This window comes from Protomyctophum parallelum (assembly GCF_964188405.1).
Source record: "Protomyctophum parallelum genome assembly, chromosome: 19".
Classification (NCBI taxonomy): Eukaryota; Metazoa; Chordata; class Actinopteri; order Myctophiformes; family Myctophidae; genus Protomyctophum; species Protomyctophum parallelum.
The window spans coordinates 24,631,156-24,649,601 of NC_139717.1; the positions used below are offsets into that span (position 1 = coordinate 24,631,156).

Consider the following 18,446-nt stretch of genomic DNA (forward strand, 5'->3'; position numbering starts at 1 on the left):
TCTGTCTACCATTGATGTCATCCTGATCTCCAACTACCACTGCATGATGGCCCTGCCGTACATAACGGAGAACACAGGCTTCACTGGGACTGTGTACGCCACGGAGCCAACGCTGCAGATAGGCAGGTATGGAGATGTTGATGTCGGCACACTGGCAATGCTGCAGAAAGCTCCGCTGCACTTTTTAGGGGCAGAGGTGGCCGAACGGTTTGCGGAGTGGTCTTGATATCGGAAGGTTGCTAGTTCATATCCCCGGACCGGCACGTTAAAATTACCACCGCTGAAGTGCCCTTGAGCAAGGCATTGAACCCCTACCATGAAATGTTCTATGAGCAGGGCCTGGCTGTAAACAAGTTCTTGAGCTTAGTCCAGTTACCCTGGGTAAACATGGTAACTTTGCGTTCCTTTGCTTTGAGGGGCGCTGCCGCTAGCCCCTTCTATACACAGCTTGTGTGTGTTTCTACCACGGAATGTGATGATTTGATTGGCTGATGTATGATAAGAGCGCCCCTCACTATTGCTGTCTGACACCTATAAAACTACAGCAGACCTCTTCGCAGCATTAGCAGTGTGCAGACTTATATATTTATGTGATACTGCTGCTTGCCCTGCATGTGGGCCACCCAGGGATGTGTGTGACTCATGCACTTCATTGGAGAAGTTAAACCCTTATATATATATATATATATATATATATATATACACAAGGTTGTTGTCCTAACACCACAATGTCAGAACTCTCACTTCCTCTCTGTGGGTTGTCTCGTCATGGTCTGATCAGGCCAATTGGATTGTTTTTTTTTTTTTTTTTTTTACAGACTACTGATGGAGGAGCTGGTCAACTTCATGGAGAGAGTACCTAAAGCTCAGTCTTCCACCTGCTGGAAGAACAAGGAAATACAGCGGTAAGCTTAACACTGAGACCAGACAGAGATCTGACATGTGGGAAGTCTTTCAAGACATTTGCTCAGTTCAACAAGTGAAATAACATTTTCATAGCTGCATGCATTGATCATTTGGACTTTTCTTTTGCCTTATATAGGATGTTAATTGTATGGATGTTATGCATTTCCCACGGGAGTTGAATTTCAAACTTTTAGTACTATTAGACACTTTTAGAAACACATTGGTGAAGAAATTCACGATTTAGTTCCCAGATTGGTCAAATACCTGATAAAATGCCCTTACTACATTGTCAGTATAAATACATATATGTGTTTTATAACATTAGGATGCTCCCTGGATCACTGAAGGATGCTGTGGATGTATGGACATGGAAGCGATGTTACAGTATGCAAGAGGTCAACTCTGCCCTCAGCAAAGTGCAGCTTGTGGGATATTCACAGAAAGTGGTAAGAATTCTAGTTCTTCCATTTTCTTTTGTGGAATTCTTGGACATATTTGAATAGGTCTCAGAAGCAGCAGGTTCTCTTGTTTTACACGATTGTTGCTATATTTACTAGGGATGCACCGAAAGGGAAATTCTTGGCCGAAACCGAATACCGAATATAGGAAACAGATGGCCGAAAACCAAATACCCGAATATGATTAATATTATACATCTTTTTTCCTACCATTGCTGTTATGGCCGTACCTTGAAGCTATTATGGGTCCATAAAACATTTATTCAGCCCTTTTGAATGCATTAATTGCATACACTATTCGATGATATATTTTCTGCCTATTAATATTATGGCCGAAACCGAATAGGTAAAAAATTCATTTTTAGCCATTTTCTGCCGAACATTTTCTGAACATATTCGGTGCATCACTAGTTAAAATAGTATGTTTATACAGAGTAAGTAAAGAATAAATAATCTCTCAATCACCTGGTAATGACTGTGACACAGTCCTGTAGCTAGCGAAAATAGTTGACCTACAAGCTTGTAGATGTTTGGAAAATGTGAAAGATTTAGAAAGCTTTTGCCTATAATGCCATGTTGAAAGTGGTTATCACTTAACATACCTACACCCGCACAGTATAATTGGTATGAAGTGTAACTTCGGGTTACTTCAGTAACCTCAGTTGTATAAGTGACTCGAAGAAGAGAGTCATATGGGGTGCCGCCACCTGGTGGCGCAAAAGCACAGAAACTCTGCATGTACTCACGAACAATTCCATTGGATCGTGAACGTGAAGCTCACGGTGACCTCCCTAACCCCACCCACTCGGTATAAAACCGGGGGTTGGTCCCGTGAGCGTCATTCCTATCAATCTACCTTTCTGCCGCTGACAAAGCAGAAGGGCGTCTTGATGACTCTCTTCTTCGAGTCACTTATACAACTGAGGTTACTGAAGTAACCCGAAGTTGTCTTAAGTTCCTCTCTCGAAGAGAGTCATATGGGGATCATAACACTCCCGTATGATCACACCGGCTGATAGGACCGATCCACGGTCCACCTATCAAGAGACACACGCACGTCACCCTCAGGCGTGGCACGTGTATACTCCCGTAAGGAGGACAATTAAAGGCTACCTAGGTCCCTGACCAGGTAGAGCAAAGCCGATAGCGGGACAGACCAACCTGTCCGACTGCTATCAATCCCTACTAAGGAGCCGACAGCAAGCTGCCTCATGTGCCCGTGAAACGGGCTTGATGGCTAACCATCTCATAGAGCCACTCTAGGGAACGCTTATGCGAACATGGGGGCACTATGTACTGTCAATCACTGCGCTGCCGCACCCACGACCGCCTGGGCTAAGTCCCTGGGTGCCACGTCAAGATTATAATACGTGGCAAAGGTCAAGGGAGACGACCAACTTGCCGCTGCGCACACATCCTGGATGGGGACGCCCCGTGCCAAGGCCCAGGATGCCGCCATGCCCCTCGTGGAGTGAGCTTTTAACCCTTCAGGGAGCTCCACCACACTACTGGTGTAAGCCAGTTGTATAGCTTCCACAACCCACTGTGAAAGCCTCACCTTTGTTATAGGCTTCCCCTGCCACCTGGCGTGGGAGGCCCAAGAGACAAAGAGTTGATCTCCCTGTCTGAAGGGAGCTGTCCTGTCCCTGTACAGTCTGATCGCCCTGACTGGACAGAGACAGTATAGCCGCCTGTCCTCCTCTGAGGCAAAAGGCGGTGGGTGGAACGCCAAGAGCTCCACCGGGTCACGACCAGCAGGAAAGGCCTTTGGCTTGAAAGACAAGTTCGGCCTAACCGTGACCTTAGCGTTGTTACCACTAAACCTCATGCAGCTCTCATTGACTGAGAGTGCGTGGATGTCACTAGCACGCTTCGCAGTCGTCAGTGCGACCAGCAGCGTGGTCTTCAGCGAGAGAAACTTCAAATCCACTGCCTCCAGTGGTTCGAATGGCTCCTTCTTAAGCGCATACAATACCACCGTCAGATCCCAGGCTAGGACCAGGGATCTGGCAACCGGTCTAAGGTGTAGGACACCCTTCATGAACTGACGGATCAGCGGTTCTCACTCACCGGTCCGTTGTTCACACCTAAGTGGGAGGCGGATATCGCCGCCGAGTTGACCTCAACCGAGGACAAGCCTAGACCTCTGTCCAGGAATTCCTGCAGGTAGGTCCGGATGGGCCCCACCGAGGCCTGGAAAGGAAGGACCCCACCAGGCCTGGTCGAGCACCAACGTTCAAACAGCTGCCAAGCCGTGTTGCACCGGCGTCTGGTGGAGACTGTTCTAGCACTCAGAATAGTCTCTATGACATTCTGTGGCAGATCCGCTACCGCGAGCGGTGCCCCCTCACAGGCCAAACCCAAAGGTCCAAGTGCTGGGGGCGCGGGTGGAATATCTCGCCGTTGGCCTGCGTTAGCAGGTCGACCCTCAGAGGGAGTCGCCAAGGGTCGCGATAGAGGAGGGAAGCGATGTCCTGTCTCCAGGACCCCCAGGCCGGAGCCACCAGTAGCAGCCCCGAGCCCAAAACTCTCACCCTGGCTAGAACTTGTGGGATCAGTTCCAGCGGTGGGAAGGCGTAGAGTAGGCCCTGAGGCCACTGATGCGCTAAGGCATCCAGACCCAGAGGCGGCCTGCCTGTGAGGGAGAAGAACAGGGGGAACTTCGTGTTCTCCCCCGTGGCAAATAGGTCCGCCACCGGAACTCCAAATCTGCGCCACATTTGGCCCACCACCCATGGATGGGGGGACCATTCGCTGTAGCGGAGTGGGCCTCTCGATAGGAGGTCCGCAGCTGAGTTCTGGCGTCCTGGGACGTGACAGGCCGTGAGGGAGATGAACCGGCCGTCACACCAGACCAGCAGTCTGTGAGCTAGTGAGCACAGACGCAGGGATTTGATCCCCCCTTGTCTGATGATGTAGGCCATCGTTGTGGTGTTGTCCGTACGGACCAACACGTGATGTCCCCCGAGGAAACGGCTCGAACTCCTTCAAGGCGAGGAAAAACACCGCCAGAAGTTCTAGACAGTTGATGTGAGCGGATCCCTCTAGGGAACCGTTCCACACCCCTCTGGCCGTCCTGCCCTCGTGAGTGGCTCCCAGCCAGAAAGACTGGCGTCCGTGGTGACCACCCTTCTGGACAGGGGCAACCCCAGCGGTACCCCTTCCGTCAGGTTGCGTCTGTCAGACCACCATTTCAAGGCCAATACACAGCCCAGGGAGACTCTCACCCGGCGCCGTGTGAACTTGGGAGGCAGGTGTAGAGACTTCAACCGGAAAGGTCTCATGTACAGCCTGCCCAGCGTGCCAGAGATATGGCTGAGGCCATGAGGCCTGCCATGCGCAGGCACACCCCGAGTTGAAGTGTGTGGCCCGTCCTGAACTGTGCGGCACACTTCAGTAGGTCGTCCACCCGGTCGGCGCTCAGTTTCGCAGTGTATACGACTGAGTCCAACGTGATGCCTATGAAGTCCGTGGACTGCGTTGGCGTCAACATGCTGTTGGTATGGTTCACGTTGAAACCTAGAGAGGTCACGTGGGACAATACCCTGGCTGTGTTCTGTACCGCTTCCTGCTCCAAGGCCGCGCTCAGAAGCCAGTCGTCGATGTAGCTTGCAACCCGGAGACCCTGTTGCCGTAATGGGGCGAGAGCAGTTTCCGTGCATCGAACAAAGACCCTGAGACTAAGGGACATCCCAAAGGGGAGAACTGTATACTCGTACACTCTCCCCTGAAACCCGAACCTCAGGAACTTCCTGTGTGGTGGGTAGATAGGGATGTGAAAAAGGAGTCTTTTAGATCTATGGACGTGAACCAATCGCCTGGGCGTATGGAACGTGCCAGAGACTTGGCCGTCAGCATCTTGAACTTGAAAATTTTGAGATGTCTGTTGAGTGCTCGAAGGTCCAGGATAGGACGGAGCCCCCCCCCCCTTTTTCTTGACCAGAAAGTAGCGGGAGTAGAAACCGCTGCGGCTCTGGCTGAGGGGCACCTCTCTGACGGCCTCCTTTAGAGACATTATCTCCTGTTGGGAGTATATGGCCAGCTTGACCCCGTGCTTCGGTGAGGATGACCTCGCCGAACATGGGGGGTCTCATAGCGAACTGGAGTCTGTAACCCTTCGCTAAGGTGTGCAGAACCTATGGTGACGCGCCGTGGCGTTCCCACTGTGCAATGTACCTGGTTAAAGGGTGGTCCACCCCCAGACCAGAGACATTTTCGGCATGACCCGTCTCCCCAGTGGCGTTTGAGCACGCCACCGGCTTCATGCCCCGCCCCTCTGCAGTGGGCAGCCCGTGGGTTACCCCTGACAGAGGGTTCATGGTCCCCCGAGTAGAAACCGTTGCGGTTCTGGCTGAGGGGCACCTCTGACGGCCTTCTTCTCCACTAGAGTTATCGTCTCCTGTTGGAGTATATGGCCAGCTTGACCCCGTGCTTCGGTGAAGATGACCTCTCCGAACGCGGTGGGTCTCATAGCGAACTGGAGTCTGTAACCCTTCGCTAAGGTGCGCAGAACCCATGGTGACGCGCCGTGGCGTTCCCACTATGCAATGCGCCTGGTTAAAGGGTGGTCCACCCTCAGACCAGAGAAAATTTTCGGCATGACCCGTCTCCCCAGTGGCGTTTGAGTACGCCACCAGTTTCATGCCCCGCCCCTCTGCAGTGGCCAGCCCGTGGGTTGCCCCTGACAGAGGGTTCATGGTCCCCCGACATTGGTGTTCTTGTTGTTTTCTTATTGTTTTGGGCAGTGCCCTTATTATGGAGAAACATACAGAAACATGTGCATTTAGTGCAGACTTGTGTGGCTTGGTCACGGGCCCGTACGTGGCGGGAACCCGTGCCATGAGCCTCAACCTCTTGTGGGGCGGCTCGGGAGTGCAGTTCGAGACTACTACGCCCAGTGCAAGCCCTGAGGCGGGGGGGATGGGGGAAGACGTCAGGGTGCGTCTCCCCCGGGAGGCAGGAAGTGTCACTACTTCTGCTGAGCCTTGCCGTCGTTTCATCTCCGTCACCTCATCGCGGGAGGGGACAGCCCCCATACCCGCGAAGATGGCTGTGAGAGATCCTTGGAGCAGTGAAGCGGCGTTGAGATGTTTGACCTGTGCAGCAGCAAGGGCATACATCTTCTTGGCGGCCAGGCTGGCGTGGCCCTCCCTAGTGCCGGCCGCGGCTGCTGGAGGGCGGCGGCGTTGGTCAGTGGGGCGTGGGGGACATTTGTCCCTCACGTCCACGGAGGGAGCTCTTGGAGGAGCTCGTTGTCCATCGTCCACCTTGAAAGCAGCCTATCTAGAATGCTAAGCATGCTAGGGTGGCATCGGCCATCCAACGAGGTTGCTACTCCCGACCTCGAAAAGGTTAGCTAAACAGCTAAACAAACCTAGCTTCACAATGTACATACCTGTAATGTTGAGGGAAGCAGTCGGTAGTCGAGGGTCGCTGGGGAACCACGTCGAGTGAGACTTGTGCGTCTGGCCGCTGCGTGAAGTAGTAGTAGCGGTAGTTGTCGGTGGAGGCCTAGGACTGCATCCGACATCCCGTCGTCGCAACCACCCGGATCGGGGGAGCCTCGTTGGTGGGCCGACGAGATCCCGCTGGAGGGAGAGCAGCACCCAGAGCCAGCCGGCGAGGCCTGGCTGATGTCTTGGGTCTGGCTCCACAGGCCTGTTCACCAGTGTGGTGAAGAGCGTGTGGAGCTTGTTGTTGGCGGTCCGAGTCGCCTTCCTGGCAGGGGAGGAGCCGAGGAAGGACTCGCCCTGGTGTCTCTGAGACGCGTCAAGGTTGAGGGGTCTGGAGAGAGAGGACGAGGCGTTGGGCCTAGACCTCGAGGTTTGGGGCTGGTCGGGACAGCAGGGCTCGGAGGTGTCGACCAGGGACCTGTCTTGGTGACTCTTGACGCGTGAGATGCGTCAGTCTGTCTCCCTGTCTGCAACAGAAGCAGCAGGGGGAGAGACCAGGGGTCTCGAAAGCCTGGCGAGCATGCTTTAGACCCATGCTCTAGACCCCCGGTGGCGTTCCTCCTCGGGGAACCCGGGAGGGCTGTTGTCACCCCTGCAGGTCGTCTTGGGTGTTGGTGCAGCTTGAAGGAGGAACCAGCAGTCCAAGAGCTTGTAGAAGCACTTCTCTTTTAAGTTATAATATAATATCATTATATAATAATAATATATAATATAACAAAAATGTTGTGAGGAAAACTGTCTGTAACTCACAAAACAGGGTAAAAGTAAAGTGGTGGTGGAGTAGAAAGAGTAGGACTCGTGGTGCTCCACTGAAGATCAGCTGTCCAAACAGAGAAAACCACGTTGTGAAACTGTGGCGTGTTCTCAAGGCATCTCTGATGTGTGGAAGACAAAGACAAAACATGCACAGTGCATGTGTGTCTGTCTGGGAGAGGAGGTAGAGACAGCCATGTCTGAAGCAACTCTTTGGTTCCATGGGGGGGGGGGGGGTCGAAGTCACTGTCGTCACCGCCGGTGGCCATGGTGTGCGATGGAGTTGATTTAATAAAAATTAAAAAATTAACTCAAAAAACCAGGGTTATGGAAAGTAACTTACGTAACTCTCGTAACCTACTTACGTAACCAACGTACGCTCGGAGAATGCTAGCTAACGGCGCCGTTCGGCTGGACGTCAAGCTAGCGTTGTGAGATACGATGGTGAAGCCAAATCAACGCCTAACGGCTGAAGATAGCTCGGAGGGTAGCGAGGCTGTAGCTAGTTAGCGCGACGCCGGAAGGCTGAAGGCTAAGAGCGGGAGGTAGCATGTAGCTGCGGGCGGTAAACTACGTAACTTACGTAACTTACGCTCGGAGAACGCTAGTTGACGGCGCCGTTCGGCTGGACGTCAAGTCAGCGTTGTAAGGCACGCTGGAGACGCTAAATCAACGCCTAACGGCTGAAGATAGCTTGAAAGTTAGCGAGGCTGTGGCTAGTTAGCGCGACGCCGGAAGGCTGAAGGCTAAGAGCGGGCCGTAAACTACGTAACTTACGTAAGTTACGTAAGATACGATGGCGACGCTAAATCAACGCCTAACGGCTGAAGATAGCTTGGAGGTTAGCGAGGATGTGGCTAGTTAGCGCGACGCCGGAAGGCTGAAGGCTAAAAAGCGGGACGTAGCGTGTGGCTGCGGGCCGTGGGTCTAGCTAATAGCTGGTTAGCGCCTCGCCGGTAGGCCTAGGGCTAACGGCTGGACGTAGCTAGCGTATAGCTACGCAGGTAGCGTAGACGAAGCGTGTAGCTATGGGCCGTGGGTCTAGCTAGTAGCTGGTCAGCACCTCGCCGGTAGGCTGAGGGCTAACGGCGGGACGTAGCTAGCGTAGACGAAGGGGAAAAACGTGCCTGACGGCTACGCTTTAAGCAGCGGACTCGCTAATGAGGGAAGCTGAAAGCTAGTAGCACTAGGGAGGCTAAGCTAGCAGCAACCCTGAACGTGGCAGCTAACTGTAGACCAAGCGAAGCAGTAAGCTAGCTGAGTGCTAAGGCGCAAAGCTAGTAGAAGAGAAGGACTAAACGACAAGCCGCGTGACTGCACACTTGTGTTTTATTGTCCGTGTAAAGGACTTACTGCTGGAGAGAACTTTTCTGCAACGTTCGTGAGTGAAAAACACCTCGCAGGGGCTGCGAATTTCCAGGTACAAGTATGAGAAAAACTCGTCCGTTCTAGGGAAAACAGTTTCAACAGCCGGTGGTGAATTCTTTGTCAGAGCGATCTGGCATCTGCGGCAGAAAGGTAGAGGAATGACGCTCACGGGACCAACCCCCGGTTTTATACCGAGTGGGTGGGGTTAGGGAGGTCACCGTGAGCTTCACGTTCACGATCCAATGGAATTGTTCGTGAGTACATGCAGAGTTTCTGTGCTTTTGCGCCACCAGGTGGCGGCACCCCATATGACTCTCTTCGAGAGAGGAACTTAAGACAACTGAATATCGCTGTTTTAGTATCCCCACATAACCCATTAAGACCTGAGTTTGATTCTACAAATGTTATGTTATGGTTATGGCAAAACTTAACTTAAATAATAATCACTGTTATGGATCTATAAAACATTTATTCTGCTCTTTTGAATGCATTAATTGCATACTCTATTCAGTGATATATTTTCTGCCTATTTGGGCCGAAACCGAATAGGCTAGGCCGAAAATGCATTTTTAGCCATTTTCTGCCAAATGTTTTCTGCGGCCGAATATTCGGTGCATCACTAATATTTACACTTGTTGCTGTCCTCCACAGGAATTGTTTGGAGCAGTCCAGGTCTCACCCCTTAGCTCTGGCTACTCATTGGGAAGCTCCAACTGGACCATTCAGTCGCATCATGAGAAAGTTGCTTATGTCTCCGGCTCCTCGCTTCTCACCACTCATCCACAGGTAGGTCAACAAACGGAACATTGGAAAATTAATATGCATCTTTGCACTAACATTAGTTGATTGAGTTTTATAGCACAGAGGTGTTATTTTAGATTTCACGTTTAAATAGCCAAAAAAAATTGCACAATACTACTTGTTGTTACATAAATCAATCAATCATTTTGCTAGTTTCTATTGATCACTCGCCAGAGCCTGACAGCTGGGATGCCATTCACTGTGAAGCTAGACCGATGTAATTAACTGTAGGCAGTTAATTGTGAAGCCATTCGACTAATGATGGTGTGGTTTCCAAAGCTTGTTTACCTAAATTGCCTTCCTTCCTGTTGTTTGGCAGCCTATGGACCAGAGCTCTCTGAAGAACAGTGATGTTCTGATTCTGACGGGCCTCACCCAGATGCCCACCGCCAACCCAGATGGCATGCTGGGAGAATTCTGCAATAACCTGGGTAGGCTTTATCAGCCTAAAATGACCAATGACCACCTATCGGCATCACCATCAGCAATGGCCAATTGTTTGTATGAACCTGTACGTTTTCTTCCCTTAGCGATGACGATCCGTGCAGGAGGCAACGTGCTGGTGCCATGCTACTCATCAGGGGTGATCTACGACTTGTTGGAGTGTTTGTACCAGTATATTGATAGCGCCAACCTGGGATCTACACCATTCTACTTCATCTCACCTGTTGCCAACAGCTCACTGGAATTCTCCCAGATCTTTGCTGAATGGTATTCTGTTCCTAACTCAAATTACGTTCACACTAGTCTGTTTATATGTTTTAAGAATATGCTGTTGGTGTCTTAGCATCAGATAGGATAAATACAATGTACATAACACATAGTGAGAAAAAGGAAAAAAGGGTAATGAAAGAAAATCTGTTCAAAGAGAATAGCGTGTTTGACCTGGCTTCATATGATTGTTGTTTGACATGCCATTGACTCTGATCTTGCACTTTATACATTGCTTGGGATTAGAATTAAAAGCCATGTGAGGACAGCGATGTGTTAATTTACTAGATAATGAGGCTTTTATTATTCCACCAGGCTTTGCCACAACAAACAATCCAAGGTCTACCTTCCAGAGCCTCCCTTCCCTCATGCAGAGGTATGTCTAACTGTGAGAAATTGAAAGCCTTCTGGGACTCTATTCACCTGGCAACACAGTCATCACCACAATGTACTTCACAGTGTATTCCCTTTGACAAAATGATCCTTTAAAACACATTTAGTACAGGAACTGCATCAAAAAAGAAGCTCCGGGGTGCCAGAGTTGTCTGATCGCTTTTACTTTGAAAGCCATGAACCGGAAACACTTTCCTAAAAAAGTTGACTTTACAAAGAGACCTCAGATCCCCGATCATCTTAATATATTTTTTTACGCTCCAAAAAGCGTTCATATTTTGCGGGAGAGACGGATGAGGAGCAGAAATGAAGCGCCAGCATATCGATCCATTCATCACCACAGAGAGCGCCTTGGATTAGGAGATACGAGTCATTCTTTCTGCCGCGCTAACATGGGAGTCAATGACAAGCTAATAGTTGCACTGCGCGTTAGCATATGGCAAACGAAAAGCGAAATGCCAAAAAAAGAAATAGGAAAAATTCTGAATATTCTTCTCTCTCCCCGCGTCGCTGGGACGTCGCTAGGATGTCGCTAGGACGTCCTCACACGTCAATGGTACTAATATTTCGGGATCCTTATGACGTTTCCAGACGTCCTACGTACAGAATGTGTTAATGGCTGGAAGTCATAATGCATTCAACCATATTTTGTGTAAAAAGTACATGTGTGAAAGTACATTTTGGGTTTAATGGAAGTTTTGGTTCCTCTGTTTGTTTGTTGTCATGTCAATCAATTTAATCATACTCGCTGGGCTTTCCCATGACTTTATTACTTTCAGCTTATCCAGACCAACAAGTTGAAGCATTACCCCAGCATTCACGGAGACTTCAGCAGTGAGTTCCGCCAGCCGTGTGTAGTGTTCACCGGCCACCCCTCTCTGCGCTTTGGAGATGTGGTCCACTTCATGGAACTGTGGGGAAAGTCCAGCCTCAACACCATAATCTTCACTGGTAAGTAGTAAGTAACCACACCTGTTTTCCAGGCACCACTAGGGTTGTTTTCATAGGAAATACATACAATACAATATGTGCATAGGATACTATAGAATACTTTATTCGCAGTTTAACAATGTCACCATTTAGAATATGCCAACGTGGATTATACACAACAGCCGAAGCTTGTTTCCATTGTGGTCCACCATGGAACATCATGCAACAAACTGTACAGACTGTATCATACTTGTGTGGATGGGTGCCTTTGGGGGCACCCATTACGTCATAGTAAAAGGTCCATAGATTGGCTGCTGGTTGAAGCTTTTATTTGGGGTGAAAAATCTATCTTTCTTTCAGATTGTGTTTGTTTGTTTTGCTTTTGCTTATATTTACTTTTTACTATTCTTCTCATATACTCATGACACAAACAACACAACCAAAAAAATATTTTTGGGTGAAGAAATTGCAATATAATCTATGGACCCTAACACTTCTTTAATATAGTCTATGGACCCTAACACTTCTTTAATATAGTCTATGGACCCTAACACTTCTTTAATATAGTCTATGGACCCTAACACTTCTTTAATATAGTCTATGGACCCTAACACTTCTTTAATATAGTCTATGGACCCTAACACTTCTTTAATATAGTCTATGGACCCTAACACTTCTTTAATATAGTCTATGGACCCTAACACTTCTTTTAGTTTTGAAGCCTTGTTATCAAAGCTTGTTTGGTCTTTCTCTCTCCCTCAGAGCCAGACTTCTCCTACATAGATGCCCTGGCTCCCTACCAGCCATTGGCCATGAAGTGTGTCTACTGTCCCATCGACACACGGCTCAACTTCCACCAGGTGTCCAAGCTGCTCAAGGAGGTCCAGGTATCCTGCCCACATACAGTAGCTAGTCGATGCTCAGTAAAATAAAGTGTTTTTCGTGCAAAACTAATGCTTGGAATGGGTTCAGAATCATGAAAACCCCCTAGTTTGATTTGTCACATGCTACTTAAAGCACAAAATTTACAATATTTTATATATTAACCAATTTATTATATTGGTTGTAATGGTACCCCAACTTTCAGCAGCTGTCTAAGATTCACCTAGGGTGGCTGAATAGAATGTGTTCGTAGACACCTTTACAAACACATTGGTGAAGAAGTTATTTGGTAAGAAATGTTATTCCCAAATTTTATTAATATCCCCTGACTATACCAAACGTGTCTGAATTGTATCACATGACGACACGGGGTCACAGACTAGTCACACACAAAGCTCATGGTTGGAGGGGTTAGCGCCCCTCAAAAAACGGCAAAGGTAGAAGCTGTACAAGCAGTGATCCACATTTCGTGCTTGTGGATCTGCTACTTTTGATGCTCTTGTGTGACGCCGTAGTCTAGTGTGATCACGTAGTAGGGCATTGATTTATGAAAAAGCACACACGGTTAAAAGACTAGGTAATGACATCATTATTATTATTATTATTATAAATGATGATTAATGAGGATCCTGGTCCCCGGTGGCCCCCGCAGCCTCTCCATGTGGTGTGTCCAGAGCAGTACACCCAGCCTCCTCCATCCCAGTCCCACCGCTCAGACCTCATGCTGGAGCTGATGCCTCCTCCCATGGCCTACAGACGCTGCTCCGTGCTCAGCCTGCCCTTCAGGCGGCGCTACGAACGCATCCACCTGCTGCCAGAGGTGAGCACACTACCCTACTAACTGTACGAACGCATCCACCTGCTGCCAGAGGTGAGTACACTGCCCTACTAACTGTACGAACGCATCCACCTGCTGCCAGAGGTGAGCACACTACCCTACTAACTGTACGAACGCATCCACCTGCTGCCAGAGGTGAGTACACTGCCCTACTAACTGTACGAACGCATCCACCTGCTGCCAGAGGTGAGTACACTACCCTACTGACTGTACGAACGCATCCACCTGCTGCCAGAGGTGAGTACACTGCCCTACTAACTGTACAAACGCATCCACCTGCTGCCAGAGGTGAGTACACTGCCCTACTAACTGTACGAACGCATCCACCTGCTGCCAGAGGTGAGTACACTGCCCTACTAACTGTACGAACGCATCCACCTGCTGCCAGAGGTGAGTACACTGCCCTACTAACTGTACGAACGCATCCACCTGCTGCCAGAGGTGAGTACACTGCCCTACTAACTGTACGAACGCATCCACCTGCTGCCAGAGGTGAGTACACTGCCCTACTAACTGTACAAACGCATCCACCTGCTGCCAGAGGTGAGTACACTGCCCTACTAACTGTACGAACGCATCCACCTGCTGCCAGAGGTGAGTACACTGCCCTACTAACTGTACGAACGCATCCACCTGCTGCCAGAGGTGAGTACACTGCCCTACTAACTGTACGAACGCATCCACCTGCTGCCAGAGGTGAGTACACTGCCCTACTAACTGTACGAACGCATCCACCTGCTGCCAGAGGTGAGTACACTACCCTACTAACTGCAGTGGTTCTCAAACGGTTCCATGACAAGGAAGGACCCCCAAATTGATATATACCCCCATCTGAAAGGATTTTGTGCCAGGGGACCCCCAGAAGAGATGTTTTGTACAAAGTATTTGATGTTTTTCCAAAAGTTAAAAAAATTCGTGCTTCGTGCCAAGTTGCCAACGTATAGATAGATACAATTATTGTGATATTAATATTGAATTATTTAGCTCCTTATTATTATTATTAGGCCCCTACGAGGCCCCCGGATCCTACTTTGAGAACCACTGCCCTCTAATGTAATAAGTGAAACCGTGTGGTTGAATAGGGTTGGTCGGTTGGACGTCACAAAAATAATTTGACGCATGAGTAGCAAAGTGCCTTAAAGGTATTATGACATTATTTATAACATAATTTTAACAACATTAAAAGTCTTGGCCATGGTCCTTCAAACGTGTCTAAAAAGTTTGAACACTCAACTCCACTCCAGTATTTCTTGCCAGGAGTTTTTGTGTATGTGTAATCTGCATCCTGAGAAGCCATGGAAAAACACATTCTTTTAGCCTGTAGATGTCGGTAATTCCCCCTTTCCTGTCAACCCAAGATGCGCTTCTTTGACAACGTGGTAGGAATGTCACCGTCAAAAATAAGAGTCATCTAGGCCAGTTGGTATCCAGTGTAAGGACTTGTGTTGATTGACACAGCCAACAACAGAGCAGATTGATTTTTCTCTAGAAGCCATTATTAGTAAGTATTACAAAGAAACAAAGTCGGTCACAATGAGGAAGTAGGGAGGAGAGGAGAGGGGCGGGGAAGAGAGGGTAGGCAGGGAGCAGAGGGGAGGGGGCGGAGGTTTAGCAGGGATCTACGTATATGCCTGCCGTCCAACCAGATGAGACATTTTTGCATAATTATTCACAAAAGTCCAGACAGCAGAGAATACACCGAATGTTCAAACTTCGTTTTTTTTTGTTGGTGAAATTGATGTCAAGAAAAGCCAAAAAATCTACAAAAATGTGTTTTAAATGTCACAATCCCTTTAATGTTCTACTATTCATTCATTTATTCTGGTATATGTATACGTATATGGTGTGGTCTTTGTAAGTATATATGACATATTAAAATGTTTACCAAATGACAGGTGGAACCGTGGAACTATGTTGAAATTCTAAATATCTTCATCTGTCTTTTATTGTCTGTAGCTGGCCAGGTCCTTAGTGCCCTCCGAGATCAAATCTGGTGTCTCTGTAGCAACTGTGTCTGCTGTGCTGCATTCTAAGGACAACAAGCACACACTACAGGTAGGGTGTGTGTGTGTGTGTGTGTCCGTGTGTCTGTGTGTGTGTGTGTACTAAATAGAAAGTGCCCTAAATGAAAGAAAAGAGCACAAGCACATCTACAGTATTCTCTAGATGTTGGAATTAGTTCGGAATGCTTCTGAGACCGAAAGAAAACACAAATATATTTGTCTTTCCACGGGTCTGTGGAGCATGCACTGAATCTCAATCTTGGTGGCCAACACAACCCATCCGCTCTGCAGATTTGTACGGGTGCAGTACTTAGTTTAGACATTTTTTGGTTTAGACTAGTCATTGGTTAGACCAGTCATTAGTCCTACAACTACAACCTATCTCAAACCCTCACCCTAAACCTAACCTCCCACGGGGCAGCACACCTAAACCTAACCTTAACCCATGTCTAACCAATGACTAGTCTAAACTAAGTATGCACCCCGATTTGGACCGCTGCACCATTATAAGTGGTAGCGTGTACAATGGAACACCATTCGCGTATGCTCATCAACACGATGTCAGACGTTCCGGACAACATCTGGGATCCTCGTATCTCCATATTTAGTTGATCTGTCCTAATTATACTGTAGTAGTGGTGCGTACCACACTGAGTCACTGACTGGGTACTCCAACAACGGGTACAATAGGTACATAGACAACAAGTTCAACGAGGTTTCCTCCCGACAGCAAGGAGTTTTACACCTGCCAATGTCCCCTCAATGTTTCCAGTCGGTGCCCAGTGCCCCCCCAGCTCCCCCCAGTAAGAAGAGGAAGCGTGTGGTAGAGGAGCCCCCAGAGGTGTTGGCACCCAAACCCCTCCTCAGCGGCGCTGTGCCCCTGGAAGCATTCCTGGCCACGCTGCACAAGGTGGGAGACATTTACAAACATGAGATCTGATTTTACATTTCACCGTGATATCAAGGGTTTATTTGCTACACGTCTGTACGTTGCTAAGCTACTCCTATTATTCAATTATTTTATCAAATCGGGGTGCCGATGACCAAGTGGTTAACATTATAGGCTCTGATGCAAGTCTGACGGCAAGTTCCAGGTTTGATGCCTGGAGCCTGGTGTTCCCTTGCTGTGTGTCACTTCCCTGATTTCTCTCCCCGGTTTCCTGTCAATTTCCACTGTCTGAATTTAAAAATCACACCTGTGTGAAGTGAGGGGCGCTCTTATCATCATCATACATCATAATACCAACAAATCTGGGCATAGGAGGGACTAAAGGCTCATTGCGAACGCAATGAGCACTAACTATGAGACCCTGCAGATCATGTCTGTCTGTCTGTCTGTCTGTCTGTCTGTCTGTCTGTCTGTCTGTCTGTCTGTCTGTCTGTCTGTCTGTCCCGCTGAGACACCACCCGCCCGCCACCAGAGGGCGCAGCTGTAGCACACACACACAACCACACACACACACGAGCTGCGTTCGCTTCCCGCGTTTGCGCGTCTTACTTGTACATAGTCTGGATTACAACTACAACATGACGTCACGAGCCGCCACCGCTACTGCCACCGCTACAGCCCTTCTCTGTTTTTACTCACCACCGCTCAACGTTATTTTGCGGTGGTCAGCTCACCAGACTATGAATAGGCCTTAACGCCCCTCAAAAAAAAGTCTCTGTATCTCTTCCCTTCCTGTGCCTGCAGAATGGCATCACCGAGGTGAAGGTGGAGGAGACGGCGGACGGACACATCCTCCACCTGCAGGCGGAGGACACGCTGATCCAGCTGGAGGAGGACGGCACGCACATCGTGTGCGACAACGAGGCGCTGCGCACCGTCATGAGAGACCTCGTCATCCGCTTCCTGCATCAACTCTGACGTCCCTGAGTCCTGCTTGGCCTGTGGGGTGTGGCGGGTCCTCTAAAACACAGCAGTCGTTCCCAAACGGTGGGTCAGTTCAGGACCCATTTGTGGGTCGCGGACACATTTTTATGGGTCTTTCGTTTTTTGTTTCCTACATTTCGTTTTTATTTTCAAAGAACTTTCCCCAACAAAGCAACATTTTTCATCAATTAAAAACTTTTTTTCATTCATTTCACGAAGAAATCAAAGGAAAAAAAACCCATAAAAATCCATAAATTAGGAAATTAATGTTTAAGAAGTAGTGAAAATTGGCGCATCACAGCGCATCCATGCATTGTGAGCTTGTATACCTGTTATTTTCACGGTCCCGGGGAGACATCAAATTTCCCTTTTGGGTCACGGGCTACAAAGTTTGGGAACAAACGGTGGTCGGTCAGGACCCATTTATTTTTGTGGGTCGCGAGTAAATGTCGCTTTATTCTTCGTTTCCTACATTTAGTTTTTAAGTACTTCAAATATATTCCCATCGCACCACGGTGTAGCCCGCCAAAAATAATTGAGTTTCAAGTGAAAAAGGTTTTCTGCTTCATTGGACTGTGTGCAGATGGTCGATGCTGAAATGCAGAGCGGAACAGGATGCAGATGTTTGAATTGGTCACTGGACTTTAAAAGTTACATTCTGAAGGGAGTGTTTGCTCTTTTTTGTGTATGTCATGTTAACAGTAGCGTTGCTCTTGTAAAGTGTCATTGTATTTTGTAAATATATATTTTGTATCAAAAACAAAAGCATTTTTGAGTAAAATCGTTTGGAAAAACCTAACTACTATTTCATCGGCATTGATGACACCATCACACAGAGAAACAGACAAGCACTGACGTTGATGGGTTTTTTTTTTAAACTTATATTGGGATTTAATGTTATTTGCATTTCCCTGTATTACTTAATTGGAACAGGGGTTTGATCTTGAGTTGTTAATGTTCAATGTTTTTAGATCTATTTGTAGGTCCACTTGAGAAATAACTCAAACTGAGGTGTAGTTGAGCACAGGTCTGATGAGTGCCCAAACAATTCTTGGATGCTCATATTCACTGTGGAGC

General features: G+C 48.4%; 1 protein-coding gene across 1 annotated transcript in view; it reads left to right on the forward strand.

The window, feature by feature from the left end:
* LOC310876553 (integrator complex subunit 9-like) overlaps positions 1–18,162 on the forward strand; it is a 20,000-nt gene extending 1,838 nt beyond the window's left edge. Inside the window, exons 5-17 of the mRNA XM_083790118.1 lie at positions 1–126; positions 819–905; positions 1,232–1,352; positions 9,590–9,724; positions 10,059–10,170; positions 10,270–10,450; positions 10,766–10,826; positions 11,623–11,794; positions 12,536–12,660; positions 13,308–13,475; positions 15,450–15,548; positions 16,269–16,406; positions 17,190–18,162. The exon at positions 1–126 is cut by the window's left edge and continues 14 nt beyond it. Coding sequence (XP_083646244.1) covers positions 1–126; positions 819–905; positions 1,232–1,352; positions 9,590–9,724; positions 10,059–10,170; positions 10,270–10,450; positions 10,766–10,826; positions 11,623–11,794; positions 12,536–12,660; positions 13,308–13,475; positions 15,450–15,548; positions 16,269–16,406; positions 17,190–17,363 — 1,699 coding nt within the window. The 3' untranslated portion in view covers positions 17,364–18,162. The remainder of the gene's footprint in view (positions 127–818; positions 906–1,231; positions 1,353–9,589; positions 9,725–10,058; positions 10,171–10,269; positions 10,451–10,765; positions 10,827–11,622; positions 11,795–12,535; positions 12,661–13,307; positions 13,476–15,449; positions 15,549–16,268; positions 16,407–17,189) is intronic.
* The last annotated feature ends 284 nt before the right edge of the window (positions 18,163–18,446 follow it).